This window comes from Cyclopterus lumpus, chromosome 7 (assembly GCF_009769545.1).
Source record: "Cyclopterus lumpus isolate fCycLum1 chromosome 7, fCycLum1.pri, whole genome shotgun sequence".
In the NCBI taxonomy this organism is placed as follows: Eukaryota; Metazoa; Chordata; class Actinopteri; order Perciformes; family Cyclopteridae; genus Cyclopterus; species Cyclopterus lumpus.
The window spans coordinates 4,041,871-4,063,867 of NC_046972.1; the positions used below are offsets into that span (position 1 = coordinate 4,041,871).

Sequence of the window (21,997 nt, forward strand, 5' to 3'; positions counted from 1 at the left end):
TCCCCCCGTATAGAAGTCTTTATTTCTGTCATTCTCTGTGACCGAGGCATCAAGTAGCTCTTTGGCAGGACTTTAAAGTGATAATATAAATCAGTAACGTGTGTGTGTGTGTGTGTGTGTGTGTGTGTGTGTGTGTGTGTGTGTGTGTGTGTGTGTGTGTTACTCGCTTTCATAAGTCAATTATTTGTGGAGGCTGTGAAGAGAGTTGCACTGCAACATCACCTAAGGGCTTGCAAAATATTATATAAAATACTGTAATTTTTTTTTAAACCCTGATTTCGTACGTGCATGCATACACAAACATGCACGCCTCCTCTTACACACAAACCCATACTGCAGCAGAACAGCAGTATCAACGTCCTTCAGTCTCCCGCCTCGTCTGACTCACTGTGTTCGACTTTCTCGTGCCATCTCCCTTCAACATGCTTGGAGCTAACGTGGACGGAGGGGGAGGTGTGAGAGCTGGGATTATTACTCCAAATATAGTGATCGCTACACCGACTCTTGTTCAGTTCAGCGTTGTCCTTTGTGTGGTAGATACCCTGAGGCACTAGAGCTCATGTGGATGCGGATGGAAACTTGTAGATGCGAACCAAACCGAGGAGGATTGGCCAGGGCCGGCTTCGGTTGAAAGGCCTTCTACACTATTTAAGTTCAAATCCACCCCACTAAGTTGTTGTTTTCAGGGATCTCTATGTGATTTGAAAGGCAGGCCTGTGTCCCAGTCTGGGGAACGCTTCGTCCCAGCGTTTCATCAACAGGAAAAAGTACTCAGGGCTCTTTTTGTATGTTTCTATGACAACACTATCTTGACAATATATCACCACTAAAACCATTGTACGATCATCTTCCGGCGCGCATTTTCTTTTTATTATCTGTGTCCACCCGTCCGGTCTACTGCCACATACTGGCTTTTTCGGCCTTTGTTATGATAGTGTCAGTCTGATGTATAAAAGTCGGAATAGACAGACAAGGCCAAAACAAGCCTCTCCTCCATTTTATACAGTGATGTCATCAGAGCCTTTCAGAAAAGTTCAGAGATTCTTGATTTGAAGAGCTCGAAGCAGCCGCACAAAAAAAGGCATGGCGCTCAGAAAGAAAAAGATGCCGGGTGCAGCACCTTTCTATGGTTCCCCGCAGAGAACAATTGGATTGGGAACAATTGATAAAAAAAGATGCCGGCACTCTATTTGGACAAAGGCTCATAATTGAGGGGCATCTTAACCAATCGGGCTTGCTGGTGCCGTACAACTTAAAAAACAATCAAAACCAGTCACAATGTCAAAACACACCACGAGCAAATACAAATATTGTTTATTTTATGTACCAAATAAATGTCTGAGTCCTTATATGCAACTTCAGCGTCAGCACCTACACAAACTACACTATGAGACAGTAATGTGTCCATGTCCAACATCCTTTGGCCCAGCAACAAATGGTAATTATAGAGCGTTATTGGCCCAGAACTCAGAACGTAGTACTTGCATTGCTAAATATCACTTTCTAAAAGAAATGTTGTGAACCAACAGGACTTCCCACTGCTTTTACAAGTCTACAAAGAAGCGGTCGCTAACAAGAGGCTAAATGTTTTTTCATTAAAAAAAACTCAGTAGAAGAAAAAATAAATGACATGAAGTACAGGCACTTGGGCTGATCAGTGCCTTTGTCTACTTTGTTTGTTTCACAGGTACAGAGCTCTGTATGAACAGGTTTCATGGCACACGCATAACGGTCAGCTAGTGAACCGTAAGGACATATTCACTGAATTTGACAAAAAGTGGAGTAGATCAACCCTTAAATACGCCTTTAAATTTAAATGACGAGTAATAACACTGTCTGTCAAAAATGACGGGCAACGAGAAAGTCTAACGCAACCACTTTGTTGTTGTGCGTGTAGAGTACAAAATATGCATGTGTGCATGCATGTTTTATGCTAAGTGGAAATGAAAACGACTCCCCCGGCAGATTAGTAGTAGAGTAGTTAGTCGTTAGAAATCACATTTGTAACAGGTTGATGAGACATTGAGAAAGATGTTGAGGGTAAAAGAATGAGTGTAAGTGGTAGGTACTGAAGAGAGAACGAGGTGAAGCCAAGGTGAAGTAGAGCCGCCAGTAAGGTAGTCGAGTGGGGGAGGTGTGATGGAGGAAGTATGAGGAATTAGAGAAAAGCCCCTTGGAGGTGTCTGAGATATCTTGAGAGGGGTGTAAAAGGTCATGATAAAGCTCCAGCTTCACTCTGTGGATATTTTGTAATTTGATTAATTACAGATCCGTTTGTTCATATCTGAAAAGCAAAGCCAATGCAGAAGAGCCTCACACTTTTGCATTCTTTCAAATGGCCAGTAGGGGTGACTCCTCTGAAGTTTTATATCTAAACTTAGTCATACATATATTATCCCATTATTAGGGCCAGTACTGGACCACATTCTAATATTACCCGTTGATGGTGCTTAGCTGAGTTTTTTGTTTTATAAGAATATAAAAAAAGAAGTGGACGTAACCTCCGGGTCTGAAAAGTGAGGCCAATGGAAAAGTGGCTTTAACGTGCATTCTGTCTACTGGCCAGCAGGGGGCGACTCCTGGTTGCAAAAATAAGTCTGATTGTATAGAAGTCTCTGAGAAAATGACTCTACTTCTCTCTTGATTTATTACCTCAGTAAACATTGTAAACATGAGGTTGTGGTCTCAATCTCTAGTTTCTAGTCTTCTTCAATACAACAAGATGTCCATTTAGTAAATTATGATCCATTTAGAGTCAAACAGACCATGTCTGTGAGTGGTCCATGTTTTCATCACACGATTTCAACCCTTTCACAGTGTTTTCAGCTTGTGAAAGTGAACCGTTTTGATCGCCTACCAATGTCTTATTCGGCGTTCGGTTGTACTTCCACCCTCTTCCTGTCACTTCTGGTTTAAAAAGAAATAAGACGGCGGTGGTAGTACAACACTTTAGTTCAGGCTGGAATACCTCAACACGTATAAGATGATTGCCATGACTATAGTGACGCCTTGTCTTGTGTGATAGTTCATCAAATAACGTTGTTTTACACCGTTGGTTAGAGAAAAAGGGTCTCTGGGAATTTGTGATTGACGTGTTTCGCTGTTTTCCGACATTTCGTGGTCAAAACAATTACTCCAAAGATACTAAATTGACACTAAAAATTTGACTCGCACCCTAATTGGAAAGCTGACTATGAGTCAGACCTTAAAACCAGTGTCCATCTTCACGAATTAACCGAATCGTCTGCATGGGAAGAGCCTTTGGAAGAATTCAGCCAACAACTTCTCTCGTTCTGGTAGATTTATTTCTCTGATCACAAGCAAAACATAAGGGCTGAGATTGCAATACCAGGGGAGTCACAACAACTCTCCCCAGAACTGGAAAACCCGGCCTTTACATACACAGATTTCGTCACAGGTTATGCATCATCTTAATTTCTGATTGGTGCTGAGCGATCAAGGAGGCGGATGATTTCATCCCACAGGACTGCGCCATGCAAGGCCAGTCAGCATTCCGATGAGACTAGTCAATGACATTCGGGTGTGTTGTTTCCAAGACGAGACAGCCGCATATTCCCAGACACAAAATCTCATCTTCTATGTGTTATTCTGAATTTGAGTAGCCTGACAAAAGCATAACATTATAACAATATACAAGCATTTATATTATCAGGCGTGAGGCCTATGTGTCCACACACTTTTGGACCCTATCTTTCTTAAGCTTGAGATTGGTATCTGCACGTTTACGCGACCCTGCTGCTCCTGCTCTGGGTTCTGGGTTTGAGTTTATCTCGTAGATTTTCCACTTGTGCTCTTACAAAGCTTCTACTTCCCTGACTAGATCAATACACTTTTATCTCATCTTAACAGGGCGGATTATGGTTTACTTAAAGCTTTCTATTGCAGGTATGACTCATTGCTTTGCGGAACATTTTTCACCATGGGTCCCTTTAGTTCTCCCACTGCATGACTGGAATATTAGCATCTTCGCCCCTTCTGTCCCCAGACCAGCTCCCGAGACCTTTTTCATTGTGGCCAAAGAAACTATTGTCCTGTTGTTGTTGTTGTTGTTGTTGTCCTGACCTCAGTTATTGTACAGACCTTGAATCCGGTTAGACTGATTGAATTAGAGCTTAATCTCAGATGAGTGTTCATCATTCTCAATGCAATCATCGTTATCTGTCCCCCGACCTTTCCATGAGCAATAATGAGACTCTCATCCATATTCAGACCGCGTCATTGAGATAACACTGATACTCCGTTACTCAGCTCTATTATTATGCGTGGGGCGCAAGGACGCGGCAATGGCCAGAGGTAACATGCCCAGCATGTATTTAACCCACGGCCTTGCTGCCCCTCTCCACAATATTTAACGATGCATAATAACCAAGGGAGCACATCGATCTACATTCACATCCGAACAACTGTGGGGTCAAGCATTTAGCGTGGGGTTCACTGACTCTATGGATGCTTAAGAAGGCTGTTATTAAATCTTTTGATGTTGTTCATTTCCACAGCACTGCAAGCCTCTTACCGTGTCTGTATGCTTGTGTCTTTAATCTTGCGTTCTTATTGACATCCCCCTTCAGTAGCTTCAGTTCATGCATTAAAGAATTGTATGTACTGAACACCTCTCGGTGAAGCCGTGGTTATTTTGGATACGATGGATGAGGTAAAGAATCCCTTTCAGTCCATAAGGTTCTTTATATCCACACAGGGAGCATGTGCACCTACACACCAAGCCAATTTCTGCAAACCGATACCACCCAATTTTCTGGAAACATCTCAATGCACTTGTTAACGCAGCATTACGAATACATAACGCAGCAAAAGCTGCTCACCTGAATGGTGTGTGCAAGGCGTGACTGCAAGGCTAGCAGCAGGGGATAACCCACTGGAACAATGTGAGATCACTCCCAGGTCGAAATGTTAAGGTATGTTTTCCTGTTCAGTCCCATTCTGCTGACGTTGTGTGCACCATGAACACGGAGCTGGCGTCAGGACATGTTTAGCCTGGGTTAGCATAGGAAGAAAAATGGAAACAGCTAGCATGACAAGTCTGCCTCCCAACACTTGTAAGCTGACTAAGTAACACGTTTGATCTCATTTATTTAAAGTTACAATTGAGAAAGGTCTCTGTTTTGTTCTCTTTGGTGGCACCTGTGGTAATAAGTGGTAGTTGCAGGTGGGTTTTTGGATCGGACGGCGGACGATAATGACCACCAGTGTTTTCTTATGTGTCAGTTTTTTGCTGCAACACCAGCGGGTGAGCATATTCAGACGGTTGATGGTCTGCATTGTGCTAACAGTCTGGGGAACGACTGTAGGGAAATAGCTGCGGATACAAGCTGACACCACATAGAAGGGAAAGTGTCGTGTTGTGCTCAGGTAAAGCCTTCGAGCAGTGTGCCTGTCTGTCAACGTCGCGACAGAAAAGCTGCCAGCGAGCCAAAAGAAATCAAACCGGGTATTCTGGTGTATTAAGTGTTTCTAAACTTAAACAATGCTGAAGTTTTCCTAATCACATACAAACGAACACTATCGCCTGAGGCACAGGTCATACAACAGTGTGGTAGGCCTACAGTGAGAAGGTCAGACAGAGAGTGTGGGGGGGTGATGGTACAGGGTTTTTCCAGCATCTCTGTGTCACTGCCTGCGGCCTCTGCCTGTGCTCCTTCAGGTCTCCCCGTCTCTCTCGTTTAAATACACAATCTATGTCTCGCTCTCTCTCTCTCTCTGCCTCTTCGACCTGTTTTGTGTGGACAAGTTGACTTTTTGTTTAGGAAGCAGTTTGGTGCACTATGAATGCAGTATTTTGCTGTTCCTTTTGTTACTTCCTTTTGCAGCTCTGGTTTGTGATTCTGACTGGAAACATGCCATTGTTTGTAGCTTTAAAAGAGTAGTTGAGACATGAATGGAAATCGTGTCAATATCAGCTCACTCTCATGTCGATCGAGACACATAGCATAAACCTTCGGTGTGAAGCTGAAGTGTCTTAAAACTTGCATTCTCTCTATTGACCTATCAGGGGGCGACTCCTCTGGTTGCGAAAAGAAGAAGATGGCGACGAACTCGAGGCTTCATAACCTCAGTCCACGAACCAATGGGTGACGTCACAATGACGACGTGCACTGACACAGTCTATGGCTGTAACACAGTGAGCTCGGCTCCATGCTAGTATGCTAGTACCGGGCAGTAGGCTACTGCTGCAACATGTAAAACATGCTGGGTAAAGCTTTTTGAAACTCTGGAGGAATCCAGTGATGTCACTTGAGTCAGTGTTGGCCCTTAAAATTACAAGGTGGTGGAGTTAGAATGAAGCAAACTTACCAGACCTCTGTAGCCCCCTCCTCATCTGTGCTTGAGGCTGCAGGCTAAAAGGCTACATTAGCCGGTACTAGCATAACACTAGGGCTGCACAATGTGAGGGCAGATATTCTGAATGCGACGACGTTGAATAGCGCAATAAGTTCCACCGACTCGACTCGCCCCTATGGCGCCATATGTAAAAAATCTGTTGCAATGGTGAATCGATCCACTAGGTGGAGCAGTGAAGGTGAGGCAGTGTGTGCTTCCCACTTAGATCACACTTTTCTTGATTATTATCATAAAGATCATATCACGATAGACAGGTCATGAACATATTACTGTGCTGAAGCTTTTTCTGTTTTGCTTCTGAAGTACAGGGCTGTGACACAGGATATCAGTAAGACAGGAGACAGTTGTTGGGGGAGAGAGGGCACAATGGTGCCATAATGATGATCTTGTAATAAAAAGAAACATTATTATACATTATTATACATTATTGTCCATCAAAATATACTTTTGTACCAAAAGTAGTCATTATAGTCAATGGCCCATTTTTAGAATCATTTGAATTATATTATTCATGAAATATAATATTTGATGCATATATGTGCTCTTCACTTCAATGAGCCCATTTGAACTACTTAATACAGTATACTGCTGGGTGGCTTAACCTACAACAATACACTATGTGGTATTACAAAATAAGAATGAACTAAGTAAATAGTAAAGCTTTAAAAATGTAATATGTGTACAATAATTTCCTTGGAGATGTATTGGAGAAGAAATATAACGTAGCATAAAATGGTAACTAAAGTAAAAGAACCTCAAAACAAGTACAGTACTTGATGTAATAGTATAAAAGAAAGATAACAGACTTCTATAATGAGCCTGAACATGTTATATGAGTGCAACGCTAGATGGGTGGAGTTGTCGTTGAAGGGGGAGTAGGTCCCCTGAGGAAAGTTTTGAACAGTGAAATAGCAGCAAAAACTTTTTTTTTTAAATGTCAGAGCAGCAAAAGCCTGAAGTCAGTCTGACTGTAGAAGCGTGTAGAAGCCAAAGCTGTTCTATCATGAAACAGACAGTATGAGCAGTGTGGGCTCAAAATCTCTGCTTCTCTAACGTGTTCTCGTTCTCTTTAACGCTCGCTGACGGCCGTCTGTCAAGCTGCAGAATGCTATGATGGAAAGACTTGGTTTTCCATCATAACTGTCTCATATGTTATTATGAATGCACCTGCCTTTTGCTTCATCTTCTTTCATTTCTCTCATTCACTCTCCTCCAGCCCGTTTTCCTGCCTCCCTCCGTTCCCTCTTGAGCACATAAAAGCCCCGCCCCCCCCCCCCCCGCCCCCCCCCCCCCTCCCCCAGTCCAGATCGAGGAACACGAGTGAGTGTTGTGGTTTTTAATGCTGTCGGATTTGACACCGCCAGGCCGCCGGCTCTTGTTTGTGTAGGTTTTGATCTGAAATCTGAAGCCTCACCAGGGCTCCGGGCTTCCTCTGCTTAAAGCGTTTTCACCGAGGGGAAGAGGAGCCGCCACTGGCGTCTACGGAGCATCATCACACCCCCAGGCTTCCAGCATCAGTGATCCTGGCTCCAAGAATCAGCCCGCAGTCTTTGGCCAAAAGCCCCTCCAGTCTGGACTCGTGGCTCAGCTGGGAAAAGGGAATGTAATGTTTTCACCTTGTTTCCTCTTTAAAAAGGACATCCGCACTCTCTGTGCACACCATCAGCCTGCGATCCACTTTTCATCTGCCGCTCTATCGACCTCTGCTTCGGCATTCGCACATTTGCTGAGTGTCTTTTGACACACATCTTTCTGAGTGACTGACCCGGAACTTTCTGTTTACCGGTGGAAGTTTTTCTCTTATCTATTTAATGTGTTGTAGATGTTGTGCAACGTCTACACTTTGGCTCAGCCATCAATGGAAATGACAAAATGCACCAACAAACAAAATACAGACCCAAACAATCTAAAGTACACGAAGAATAGCTGGTTAGGTTACCACAATTGTGTGTGCATTGCCGTGGACTTTCACTGTATGCTTCAGGGTATCCGCCTTATTGCAAGCCAGGCGTATCATTGGCGAGTGTCCGGTAAAGAGAGAGAGGGTGTGTGTGTGAGAGAGTGTGTGTGTGTGTGTGTGTGTGTGAGTGTGCAGTAATGTTACAGCTGTGAGTGTACAGTTTGTAAATGCTTCAACTCCTAAAAACTCTTGAGAAGGTCAAAGCCAACTACTCCTTTTGTGTGTGAGTTTAGCTCCAATTTTCAAAACCGTAAAATATTAACATTCCAGCTGCAAAGAATTCCTCTCCGTTCGTGTCAGGAAAACACAATTTTAAATGTTAAAATTCTATTCAATTCAATTCAGTTTATTTTGTATAGCCCAATATCATAAATTACAAACTCCCCTCAGAGGGCTTTACAATCTGTACACATACGACATCCCTGACCTTTGACCTCACATCGAATCAGGGGGGGGCGAAGGGGGGCAGGGCGCATCAGCAGGGCCAAAATGGCAGCAACCAAGTGGTGAGAACTGTAATGATATTACTCGTATCGGTACTTGGTATCACCGAGTACTCAAAAGTGGTATTGGTGCGGCCCACTTGGTCTGGCTACCATTAGCTTAGGATGGCTAGTTAGCTTCAGACCCATACTGCTGCATGACAGTTCACTGACTTTATGACTCCTCCATATACTCGTGCTGTTGTTAAACTACACATGAACTATGTATATGTTAGCATTTAGCTAACATATATAGGGCTGCAACAACGAATCGATAAAATCGATTATTAAAATAGTTATCGATTCGTTGTGTCGCGCAATTATTACGCCACCCAATAAGACGCGGAGATGTTTGAGTATAAAAGAAAAGTTGAGTTATTTATTCCGTGGTGAACGGCGGAAATAACAGTTTTTACCGAGACAAGCCACGGAGACAAGCCACGCCCCCTTTTCCTGCGGTTTATAGACAAGTGCGTCTTATTTATGTATAATTTCTTTTTTCTTTTAAAAATTAGCAGGTGCGGCCTATAGATAGGTGCGCTCTATAGTCCGGAATTTACAGTACCTGTTACCTGTGCCTGTTTTCTGGCACAGTTCTGTTTAATAAAGGGTTGGAAATTAATGCTCTTTAGTTTTTTTATCCGATTCATCGATTAATCGAACAAATAATCGACAGATTAATCGATTATTAAAATAATCGTTAGTTGCAGCCCTACACATATACTAACTGTCAGTGGTAGCCACTGGCTGGCCGTTGCAGGAAAAGTTAGATATAAGATGTAAATCTTTAAGTCCTATTCTTGGAAAGAGCAAATGATGTGTATGTGCTCAAAAAATATATCTATCTATATATATATATGAGACAAACACAGAAGATAAGAATCGGTGAGTGGAAATATTTCACTCAGCAATAAGTGATACAGTATTGAGCGAGACATGAATATGCAGAAGCTCCAGGGTGTTCCCAACAGCAGAACCTCTGAGTCTCGGCTCAGCCTTGCCACACTACCAGAGGCTCCTGTCATCCGAAGCTCTCAGCTTGAAATAGAAACCGGTTTAGGGCGTTAATGAGGTGCACGGCGAGCATAAAGTTTGAAACTCTGTTCCGATCGGCAGCTTTATTCTTTAAAGCCCACAACACCGAAAGGAAAAGCGTTGTGCGAGTGCACAGGGCAAAAATGATACTTTGATGTCATTATCTCAGGATGTTCTGCTCTCATGAATATAAACCTCTCCGGAAAAATCAAATCCCCTTTTTTTTAAAAAGGACTGTTCATGTTTGCACAAACGACGCACGGCTTTAGAAATACAAGCTGATCAGAGTGGCATTCAATGAGCATCTCAATGGTGGAGTGTTGGTTTGTGGGGGGGGTGAAACTGGCTGAATATGGAACCATAGCAGGAAAAAGGTACACACACACACACACACACACACACATGCACATACAGCTCTTGTTTAAGTGAAAGCCAAAGTACAAGCACACACCAGCGTTTTCAAGGCTAGAGGCAGCTTTCCTAGTCCATTGTTGTGTTATTCAAATCCTTTACATTACATTACATTACATTACATTACATGTCATTTAGCTGACGCTTTTATCCAAAGCGACTTACAATAAGTGCATTAAACCATGAGTCCAAACTCAGAACAACAAGAATCAAGCAAGTACAATTTCTTCAATAACGTTAAACTACAGAGTACTATCCGTAAGTGCCATTTAAGTGCTACTAAAGTGCTAAACAACAAAGTGCTATCGGTAAGGGACATTTAAGTGCTACTACGGCTCTACCCTCCCTATTCAAGGTATAGTCGAAAAAGATGTGTTTTTAGTTTGCGACGGAAGATGCAGAGACTTTCTGCTGTCCTGATGTCAATGGGGAGCTCGTTCCACCAATGAGGAGCCAGCACAGCAAACAGTCGTGACTTTGTTGAGTGATTTTGTTGAGTGTACAGTGTTTACAGTGACATGAGAGCTACAGATGACCATGTACTCATTTTCCAAGAGGGATTAATGTCAATTCACGTTCCACTTATCTGTGAACGTCTGTTGCCTCTCCAAGTCAGATATCTACTGGTGTCATTGGTCACAACATATTAGGTGTTTCACATGTCAGAATGTCAAGCAAAGTCCTTATTAATACATTATTGTATATATAATATATATATATTATATATAATATGATCAAACTGAAACAAAAGTGGAATTTACTGACAATGTTTACGTGGTTCGTGAGTTGGTTGAAGGAAACTTGAATTTTGAGGTTTGAGTTGGTTCATATCTTTAACAATTGTAGTTTGCTTATGGTTATGTGTCACAAGCACAAATAGCACTGCTGGTTTGACCGAGAATATATGAGTGCAACGTGACGTGTGATACAAAGTGGAATTGAACGTGAGAGGCGTCATTATACCTGTAATGATGCTGTTAATACCGGTTACAAGTGAGGCCTCAGCTTTGAGGGGAACCACTGAAAACGTGTTGCATATCAGCACAACAACAACAACAACAACAACAACAACAACAACAACAACGGTAGCACAACAGCTACCTAGATTTCCTCGGCACAGAGACATTTGTTTGATTTACTGAAACAGTTGAAAAAGATACACAGAGCCATCTGCCTGGTGTCTATAGACGTGTCCTCTGGAACTTCTTTAACTCGTAACACAGAGACGTGGAGACCGAATCTGAATTGGCATCAGTGCTGATAAAAGAAAGTGCTTAAAACCCTCCTCCTCCCCCTCCTCCCCCTCCTCCTACAGGCAGTTATTTTATTTTTTTTATTGCTGTTTTACTTTGCAGATGCAGTCTGTCGAGCGAAAAAATAGAATCACAAATGAAAAATATCAGTTATGGACTTCAGTTAAGTACGAGAGTTGCCTGCAGTGGAACAGAGAGAGAGACAACGCCCTGGACGTGGGCGAGATGTGACATGAGCTCAGATTATCATTTTATTTGATAACAAACTGTCTTGTCATACACCAGACGTAATATACCGTGGACTAATGAACGTTTAACCCGCACTGGACCCGGTCTTCAGAGTCGGGCCTGGTTTATACTCCTGCCGCTCTGCATTCTGATACTCGGGTGCATTCGGATGTCATTTCTGTTTGATATGGATTAGCGCTTTTTTTGATTTATTATTCTTTTGTCAGGCGGTCTTTGGTTTATTTATTAGGCATAATTAAATGGTTACGTGATGTCCAATCCAACTTCTGCAGCGTCCGCTGGTGTCTGGCGCGTGGTCACATTTTTTAGGAGATGTTTGCAGCTCTCTGCAAACTTTTTTTTGCCGAGAGCAAGTTTTTCCGCAGAAGTATAAATTAGGCGTCTGTGTCACAGTAGATCTAGAATCCAGTCTGCAGTGTAGTTCAAACACTTCCCTTAAGAAAAACGGAGAATTATATATTTATATTGAGCTTCGAGCTTGGAAATTAATGGTGTTTTTTCCACAACAATTGAGCTCTGTAGACGAACTTAGTACCTGGTCCATAACTTTGGTTAAAAGGATTCAAATAGAATTACATGGTCAACTAATCTGTGTTTAAATTGACAGGAGGAGCGTTAGTAGCGTTAGCAGCACCGCTAACGGCAAACAAACAAAGGTTCTCTTACACTATGATGCGTTCAGGCTCTGTTGTAAATGTAAATTATACATTATCACGATTTGTTCACATGTAATCTGGTCAAATGTAGTGTTGGCAAAAAAATATAATATATCTAGTTATTTGAAGTCTATTTCTGTTGTTTATCTATAATACAGCATTAAAACTACTAATGACAAGATTTGTTTTAATCCATAACATTTGAATCTGTTTTTATGTAGAAAAAAAACACTATAAATTACTATAACAAAATAAAAGTGTTTATAGATGTGGCACGTCCACGGTATTGTCTATAGATGTGTCTATAGAAGTGTCTACAGACACATATTTCACTAAATTCAAACCGACCTCTCTGTTAAAAGAGGAGCGTGAAGTCTTTCCTGGGATTCAGTTTGGAACTGACTTCACACCTCCTCCACCACTTTGAAGCCATGACAGCGTGCCTTTATCTTCCTCCTGGTGAAAACGTACTTTATATCATCCGGGGGCTTGACAGCCCCGCGGAGCGGTTCTTTTCCAGCTGCAGACATGTGTCTGTTGACAGTGGAGAGGACAGTGGCCCTTAATCACAGACCGGGGGGGGGAAAGGGAAATTATACTCATCAGTGCAGTGGGAGTTTGACACTTTTGAGTCACGCTACAGCAGCAATTAAAACCTTGGCTTTGCATTAAGGGGACTAAAATCTAGATGTTCTGAGGGAGCAGAGGGGGGCTGCATTTATTATACACTATGTTTCATGTCTCTGTGCAAACTGTGCTCAGCCAGAGGTCAAATATACATCAAGAGGTGAGAGGGGAAGAACTATATGAAAGGGGAAAGTAGTAGTATTTTCATGGGCAACGGTCATTCGTCAGAGAATTCAAATAAATATTTTTTTATAATATATATAGTGGTCCAAACAACTGAAATTAAAGGTTATTATCCTTAAATGTAAAACCATGGCCAATGAGCAGCAGTGAGCCATATGGGTATCGGAAATGCTGTTATGATACGTAATGAGTGTCAAAAACAGTTCAATAAATGAAACGATAAAACCAATCAATACGATAAAAATAAAAAAAGTAATAAATAAAATAAAATCATTTAGTTCAATCATTTTGTGAGATGAACAATACAATGTGAGATTAAGTGAAGGATAAACACACACATGGGGAGTATGTGTACACCTGAAGTACACTTTCAGTAGAGGCAGCAAAATGCACCACAAGTACGCACGCACACACACACACACACACACACACGCACACACACACACACACGTGCATGTTCTGTCGGCTGGTATTACAGGAATACAAGAATATAGAAATAATTCACACAGATGCTCTGTCTGTAGCTCTGCCTGATACACACACACACACACACCGACATTTACAACTAGTCGGCTTGCTCCCTCTGATTAGTCTAAAAACACAACAAACATGGCAGTCGCACACATGTTGCCAAGGAACAGCAACGCTCGCCAGATCAGTCGACTGCAGAGGAAGCACAGAAACAGACAGGAAAACAGCTAGAGGAGAGGAGAGGAGAGGAGAGAGGAAAGGAGAGGAGAGAGCACTAAAGGAGAGGAGAGGAGAGGAGAGAGGAAAGGAGAGGAGAGAGCATTAGAGGAGAGGAGAAAACAGGAGAAAAAAGGAGAGGAGAGTCTATAGGGCCGTAGTGTTGGCCAAGACATGTCAATCATCAGATCACCATCGGAAATACACACACACACACACACACACACACACCCTACAGGCATCTGTGTAGATGGTGTGGATATGGCATATGGTTTCCGGATGAGAGAAGTAATCAAAGGTGCTTGGTAACCGCTGCAGGAGAGAAGATGATTTGCATACAAGGTTTTAAGCCACTTCACAAATAGAAACTAAACATAACTAAGAATATCAGATTCCCATCACAATGCACACGCTGAACTGTTTTTCTGTTGGTCACATACACAGCTTGTTCATTTTTTAACACATTTCGTTTGCACCAGAAAAAAAATAGAAATAAGAACAACTGACAAAAATAACTTGCCACTGCTGCCAAGCTTAGAATATCATGTACACATTTAATCCTGCTAGAAAAACTAGTTTCCTTTAGAAAGATACGTTCACCATTTAGTGAAGTGCGTGGAAGACAGAGTACAGAACTACTCAATACGTCTGAGGAGATGGCAGCAGCTCGAGCCCCCAGCCTTTCTTGCACCGCGGACCAGTTTAATTTGAACAATATTCTTGCAGAAAGGCCGGCTGGGGGGGTGGAGACAGCAATTATGGAGACAGATTGTTGATATTTGAACTCAACACCTTAAAAAGATGTGGTACCTCTCGCTCCCGTCTTTATACATTAATGGCCTTCCCCCTGCAGGAATAGTGTTGTGTGGCTTCTCGGGCTTTACCAAATGTGTCAAAGCTGTATTCATAAGGGTTGACATTCAAATTATTATGAACAACTTATAGGTTGTTATGGAGTGTGCACATAGCCTTCTCTTTCTAGCACCAAGACTAACGCTCAGCGAGCGCTGTGGCGCTTCCCATGACCAAAAGGTCCACATTCACATGTTTTTTTTATAACAAAATAGTTTTGCTTCATCCATATTTGTTGGCCTATTTGTTTAGCCTTTAAAAAATAAAGAGAGATTTTCACTGCGGCCCCAAAAAACCGGGACAGAGAGGAAAGCAGGCAGACCGTGCTATACGTTTATTTAAAATGTTCGCGGAAGGGATTTAAAGTGAAGAATTAGCCTGAGTTCAGTAAAGCTGCCATCTTTTTCATAATGAGGTAAAATATGAATTGATGAGTCCTCTTTATGTCGGGGTTCTAAATAATGCTATAATCAACCTTTTTTAGAAGCTCCTGATGATTATTCATTCCCTGCGCATTGGACTAATAGGCAATCTGGACATAGAAACCAGATATATACGTAATATATACGTAAGCCATGCAAAGATACTGGTCCCGACAGGACAGGACCGGTGGGAGGATGTAAACACCACAGGTTCTGCTGAGTCAGAGGTCTGAAACACATTGAAGTAATGAGCAGGCGCTAAACCGGCAATCGTGACTCCGAGCAGCAGAACTCCAGGATAACGGTGAAGCTGTTGGCTGATTATTTTTAATTTATTTGAACGCAGATGCCCTTTTTAACAACGATAACTCGTCAAAGGAGTCACCAGTTGTCACCTGTTGAGTGAGGAACATGCGTGGTTCAGGGTCAGGAGCGTGTGCCGTATTGAAATGAAGCTGCAGGGTTTTTTATGCCGTCGGCAGCTCGTTTACATTCTGTAACCCTCGCGGGCAGCTCCAGCTTCACATGAGGCAAATGACTCTGCACTGGGTTCTGGATAACAGTTTACTCAACAAGGTGCTCCTCCAAATGTAGGACACAGTGTAGTCTGGATCTACTCGGGATGCACGATGGTGGCTAAAGAGACAACATATTTCAGAAAAACTTTTAGTGCACTTTCACGTTGAAGTAAAACTACTGCACTCCCACTCAAATACAAATGGTTGGTCCTTTTTGCGAAGTTCGTCTCCGAGAAGAAAAAATTGGACCAAAACGTTTGACCCAGAATCACATCAACAGAGCACTGCTTTCATTTGAATGTTGCGCTGCACTCCTGTCTATTAACACATCTTTGCATCAAAATAAGACTGAAAATAAAACTGAAGTAATAAACAATTAGGTTCCATTTCAAGAGTAACCTGCACATCAGCAGATTGACACTGGCTCCCGTCCGGTCTCACATTGATACTAATCTGTGAGGATGGAATGAATAATTGCATATGAAGAGTACGAGGTCCCCGTTTCCTTTGTGTTCTCCGGTTCACACGACAGCTGCTATGAAATCTCCTCTGCAGAACAAACACACAGCAGCGCTTGAGCTGTTGATGTCAAGCTTTCCTTTAATGGCAGCTTTCCTTTAATGAGGGTGACAGCCTCCACTTAGGGAAGTGTTTTGACAGCAGGGCTTTGGAGCAGCGCTCTACTGCAGCTTCCAGATTAGAAGGCACTACGCAGACTGCACAGTAACGGTTTCAGCAACACTGCTCCGTTTGGTGAATATGAATGTGTGACAGGTGTTGCTGCAAAAAAAATATCCAGTTGATGATCAATGCTAAGACGTGGTAAATAAAAGAGCAGCGTTGTTCTCGTACTGCGAGGTAGACACATCTATAGACACATCTATAGACACATCTATAGACACAACTATAGACACATCTATAGACACAACTATAGACACATCTATAGACACAACTATAGACACAACTATAGACACAACTATAGACACATCTATAGACACAACTGTAGACACATCTGTAGACACATCTGTAGACACAACTATAGACACATCTATAGACACATCTATAGACACAACTGTAGACACATCTGTAGACACATCTGTAGACACAACTATAGACACAACTATAGACACATCTATAGACACAACTATAGACACATCTATAGACACAACTATAGACACAACTATAGACACAACTATAGACACAACTATAGACACATCTATAGACACATCTATAGACACAACTATAAACACAACTATAGACACATCTATAGACACAACTATAGACACATCTATAAACACAACTATAGACACATCTATAGACACATCTATAGACACAACTATAGACACATCTATAGACACATCTATAGACACATCTATAGACACATCTATAGACACATCTATAGACACAACTATAGACACATCTATAGACACAACTGTAGACACATCTGTAGACACATCTGTAGACACAACTATAGACACATCTATAGACACAACTATAGACACAACTATAGACACATCTATAGACACAACTGTAGACACATCTGTAGACACATCTGTAGACACAACTATAGACACATCTATAGACACATCTATAGACACAACTGTAGACACATCTGTAGACACATCTGTAGACACAACTATAGACACAACTATAGACACATCTATAGACACAACTATAGACACATCTATAGACACAACTATAGACACAACTATAGACACAACTATAGACACAACTATAGACACAACTATAGACACATCTATAGACACAACTGTAGACACAACTATAGACACATCTGTAGACACATCTATAGACACATCTATAGACACAACTATAGACACATATATAGACACATCTATAGACACAACTATAGACACATCTATAGACACATCTATAAACACAACTATAGACACATCTATAGACACATCTATAGACACAACTATAGACACATCTATAGACACATCTATAGACACAACTATAGACACATCTATAGACACATCTATAGACACATCTATAGACACATCTATAAACACAACTATAGACACATCTATAGACACAACTATAGACACATCTATAGACACAACTATAGACACAACTATAGACACAACTATAGACACATCTATAGACACATCTATAGACACAACTATAGACACATCTATAGACACATCTATAGACACATCTATAGACACATCTATAGACACATCTATAGACACAACTATAGACACATCTATAGACACATCTATAGACACATCTATAGACACATCTATAGACACAACTATAGACACAACTATAGACACAACTATAGACACATCTATAGACACATCTATAGACACATCTATAGACACAACTATAGACACATCTATATACACATCTATAGACGTGTCTATAGATGTGTCTATAGTTGTGTCAATAACTATACTATAGTTCTATAGTACAACTATAGACACTTGTTGATCTAAATCCAGTTGATGATCAATGCTAAGACGTGGTAAATAAAAGAGCAGCGTTGTTCTCGTACTGCGAGGTAGACAACCTGTAATGGAGCAGGTGGATGTTCCACTTTATGATGCCGTGTTCACACTGTGAGCGACAAACCCAATAACAGCAGCCAGCGACATCGTTGGCACACTCGAGTGCTCACTCGCTAGTTATGTCGTTAAATAGCAGTGGGAACAACCCAACATGTAAAGCAATTACACGCAGAACAGAACGTGTCTTTTCCTTTTTCTTCTTCATCTTGTGTATGAAATACATTGTATGGAATAGAAATCACAGAAATACTTCCTTGCTTTGTTTCTATTACCCTGAAAGGTCATATTGATTCCCTGGTTTATCACGCCAGCACTCGACAGAGTGCAGCCTGAGGTATAAACACAGGAAACTGCAGCGAAGAGGAATTCCAACAAGTGCATCACACGTCTGTCTCTCTCTATCTCTCTCTCTCTCTCTCTCTGTGTGTCAAAGCGATATTTAAAAACTCTCGGTATATTTTTTTTCCCTATTATGGCCTGCGATGGCTTGCTTTTTTTTCTGGTTTCCTTGGTCCCACTCTTCTCTCTCTTACCTCCCTCCTCCTTCCTCTGTGCCAACATACACAACCTCAGGCAGCCGGCACACGTCTGTGGAATGAGCATCGAGTCCGGTATGTTTATTCAGTGGAGGTAGACTGCGTGACGCCTGGCTCCCCCACACAAGCTGCGTTTTGACATTTCGCCAAAGCACACGAGGTAGCGCGCTCACACACACACACAAACACACACACACACACACACACACAGGCAAAGAGATGAGCCGTCGACTTTTTACGAACACACACATTGACCATTTACATCATCGGACTCTTGGGACCTTTTGAGAGCGAGTCGCCATCGACCTCAACGCCACTCCGCCGTACAGTAAATCAGCTTCAACACGGAGAGACACTTCAGTAACTGAAGAGCCTGGAGGGGCCTCTTCCAAAAAAGGAACAGCTCATTAGTAAACTCCTCCACTTCAGAGGAAGGAGTTTGTTGGTGCTGGTGTTGTTTCAAAGTCTTGTCATAATCTGCGCTTAAGGAGCCGGCGTGAAGCTTTTTGGCAGTAGCTGACGGGGTGAAGGCACAGCAGCCCCGCACTGACAAATTCAGAATATCAGAGTGGAAAAAGCACATAAACCTGTGAAATGAAATTCGTATATGTCTGATGTGCGATTAATAATATTAAGGAACGCACCTCTTTACTCACAAACATCAACAATCCACTCCCTCAAATCTCCAGCTGACTTTTTTAGGTTTCCAGGTGAATTCAAATGTGGCTTCATGCCATCAGTAATGATGCAACACAGACTGAGGCTGAAGCTCAAGTCCCAAACAATAATGTTGATTGCTAATGATATACTCCTGGGCCTGAGGCTATGGTGATCCTGTAGGTAGGTGGTAAGTATTGCTCTTCCTACGGCACCATGTGCTCATTCGCCATGTTTAGCTGTGATTGGACAGTTACGCTTGGGGGAGGCGTTTACTAAATGGACTGTTGTCTTTTTACAGTTCAATTCTGTCAATGCGAGCCCCACAATGGAGGACATCGGATTTGGGTTCAAAGGCGGAAAAATCCGTGAACACATCCACACCTTGAAGCTGAATCCTGCATAGACCAGACTCAGTCCACCAACTTACACAGACATGTGTTTGACAGTCAGGTATCAGGCTCAACCTGGCCATTAGACAATACACTGAGAGACTGGTCAGTAACCAATTGAGTTCTGGTGGTAGACAACACAGAAAATCATGCAAGGACGCCACCTGTTGCGTGTTCTTGTACCAAAAAGAACATAAACGTGAACTAGCAGTGCAATTCCGGTCAGTCGTCACACCCAAAGCACATCAATAACCAGCTCAACGGTGTTGGGATGAAAAGCAGAGTTACACACAATTCCCCTTTCTTACCTTTCTCCACAGTGGTGACTCCCATGGAGGGCTGACTCAGGCTGGCCCTCGTCTCCCATTTGCCCTCGTCGGGGTGGTACATCTCCACCGAAGCCAGCGGGGTCTGCTGCTGGTTCATGCCCCCGAGCACCATCACCTGGCCCCCTAGCGCCACAGCCGAGGCCCCCGCCCGCGCGGTGGGTAGCGGCGGCAGCTGGCTCCACGCCTGGCTCTCTACGTCCAGGACCTCGACGCTGTCCAGAGGGGTGCCGGTCTCGTTGCAGCCCCCCAGCACGTAGAGCAGGCCCTCGTGGTAGACGGGAGTGCTGTAGACGCGGCGCTGCGACATGGGGGGGAACTGCTCCCAGTACAGGGACTTGACAGGACTCACCGCCATCTCCTGCACAGGCATGTCTCCAGGACAGAGAGTAGGGGACACACCATCACACACACCGCGCCGGAGGAAGGAGGAAGAGGGTCGAGGGACGGGGGTTGAGTTACGGGGCGGAAGAAACAAGTGGAGGCACAAGCTTGTTTCTGTCCGTTAGTCTGACCGCCTGAACCCTCAATGTCCACAGAGGAACAAGAGGAAGATGGATAGAAGAAGTAGGGATGAAGAGGATGGGGACGCCAGTGAGCAAAAGAGTGGACAGAACAGGGAAGAAGAAAGAGAGGCGATGAGGGGAATGTCTTACTCGCCCCTCAGCCAGATGTCACGACTCCCTCTCTACTCGAATGTTTTATTCATCCGGCTGTTGGTGTTTTCCAGAGGCGAAGCCTTCTGCCCTTCAATCCCCCTCTATTGCTTTCTCTCCGGCTCTCTTCTCTACTTCACTGGGAGGTTATTTTGGTTAAAGTTTTGGCCTTGAGTAAATTCCTTGGGGAAAAGAAGAAAAAAAAGATGCTTGAAGAGGGCGTCCTAGAGCTTAATACTTAATCCCACAAAACCTTAACGTCAAGAGTGGACGAGTTGAAGAGAAGAAAAGGAACCTGTAGGGAGGTGGCACTGGATCAAAGGCCCGGGAAGCGAGAGTTGAGGAACACTGACCTTCACTATTGCCCTCCTAATCCATGGGAAAGCCTTTATGGTATAGATGTTATACCTTCAAACAAAAGGAACTCACCCAGGTCTATCAGTCCCCCTCAGAGGCAGTGCTGCAGTTCTCTTTGCACCCCAGTGAAAATTAAACTTAAATAAATGAACTAAAGTCTTTAAATGAAAACACTCCGGGAGTTTAATAACTGCAAGACTTCCTTGCAGTTTAAGAAAAATGTCCTTCTCTTAATTAAACCAGGATTCCAAATCCCTGAGCGCCGTTCTGTGACTCGCTGTCGGGGACAGGGCCTTGTGAACTAAGTGCTTCGCAGCTTCCCGGTAGCTTTGGAGAGGATGAGGGTCCCTCGGCGGGGCCCGACCTGGAAGAAGAGACGGCACAGAATTAATCGATGAATTGGAGAATAAATTAAGAGCTAGGATCACAAACTTGTAAACTTTCTGTATATGTGCTGAACAAGTATATGTCTTATTATTTCCAGTATACTAACTAATTAGGCTCTGCCTTGGTATCGGAGCATTGTTTTGGGTGAGAAGGAAGCCCGGTTTGAGTAACCGATCAATGAATTTAAAGGTTCATCAAATCAGATGAGACAGAATGGTGGCAATTATTATCCTTCAGACAAAATGTGATCCAGTCTAAAGTAATGCTTCAGCCATAATCTGTATTTTTACCACACAGTAGCTTTTTTCAGTACATGATAGGCAAATTCAGCGGCATCGCAATGTTCAAGCAAACGACTCATCAAATAGAGTCAAATAGTGCCAATCCCTGAGGAAGCAGTAACATATCTGATATAGGGAAATGCCTCTATGTTACTTGAATTATA

At 42.7% G+C, this 21,997-nt stretch overlaps 1 protein-coding gene across 1 annotated transcript in view; it reads right to left on the reverse strand.

Annotated features, from left to right (window-relative positions):
* The window catches only part of LOC117733746 (kelch domain-containing protein 8B-like), a 96,877-nt gene extending 76,319 nt beyond the window's left edge, over positions 1–20,558 (reverse strand). Inside the window, exon 1 of the mRNA XM_034537604.1 lies at positions 20,135–20,558. Coding sequence (XP_034393495.1) covers positions 20,135–20,525 — 391 coding nt within the window. The 5' untranslated portion in view covers positions 20,526–20,558. The remainder of the gene's footprint in view (positions 1–20,134) is intronic.
* Between the last annotated feature and the right edge of the window lie 1,439 nt (positions 20,559–21,997).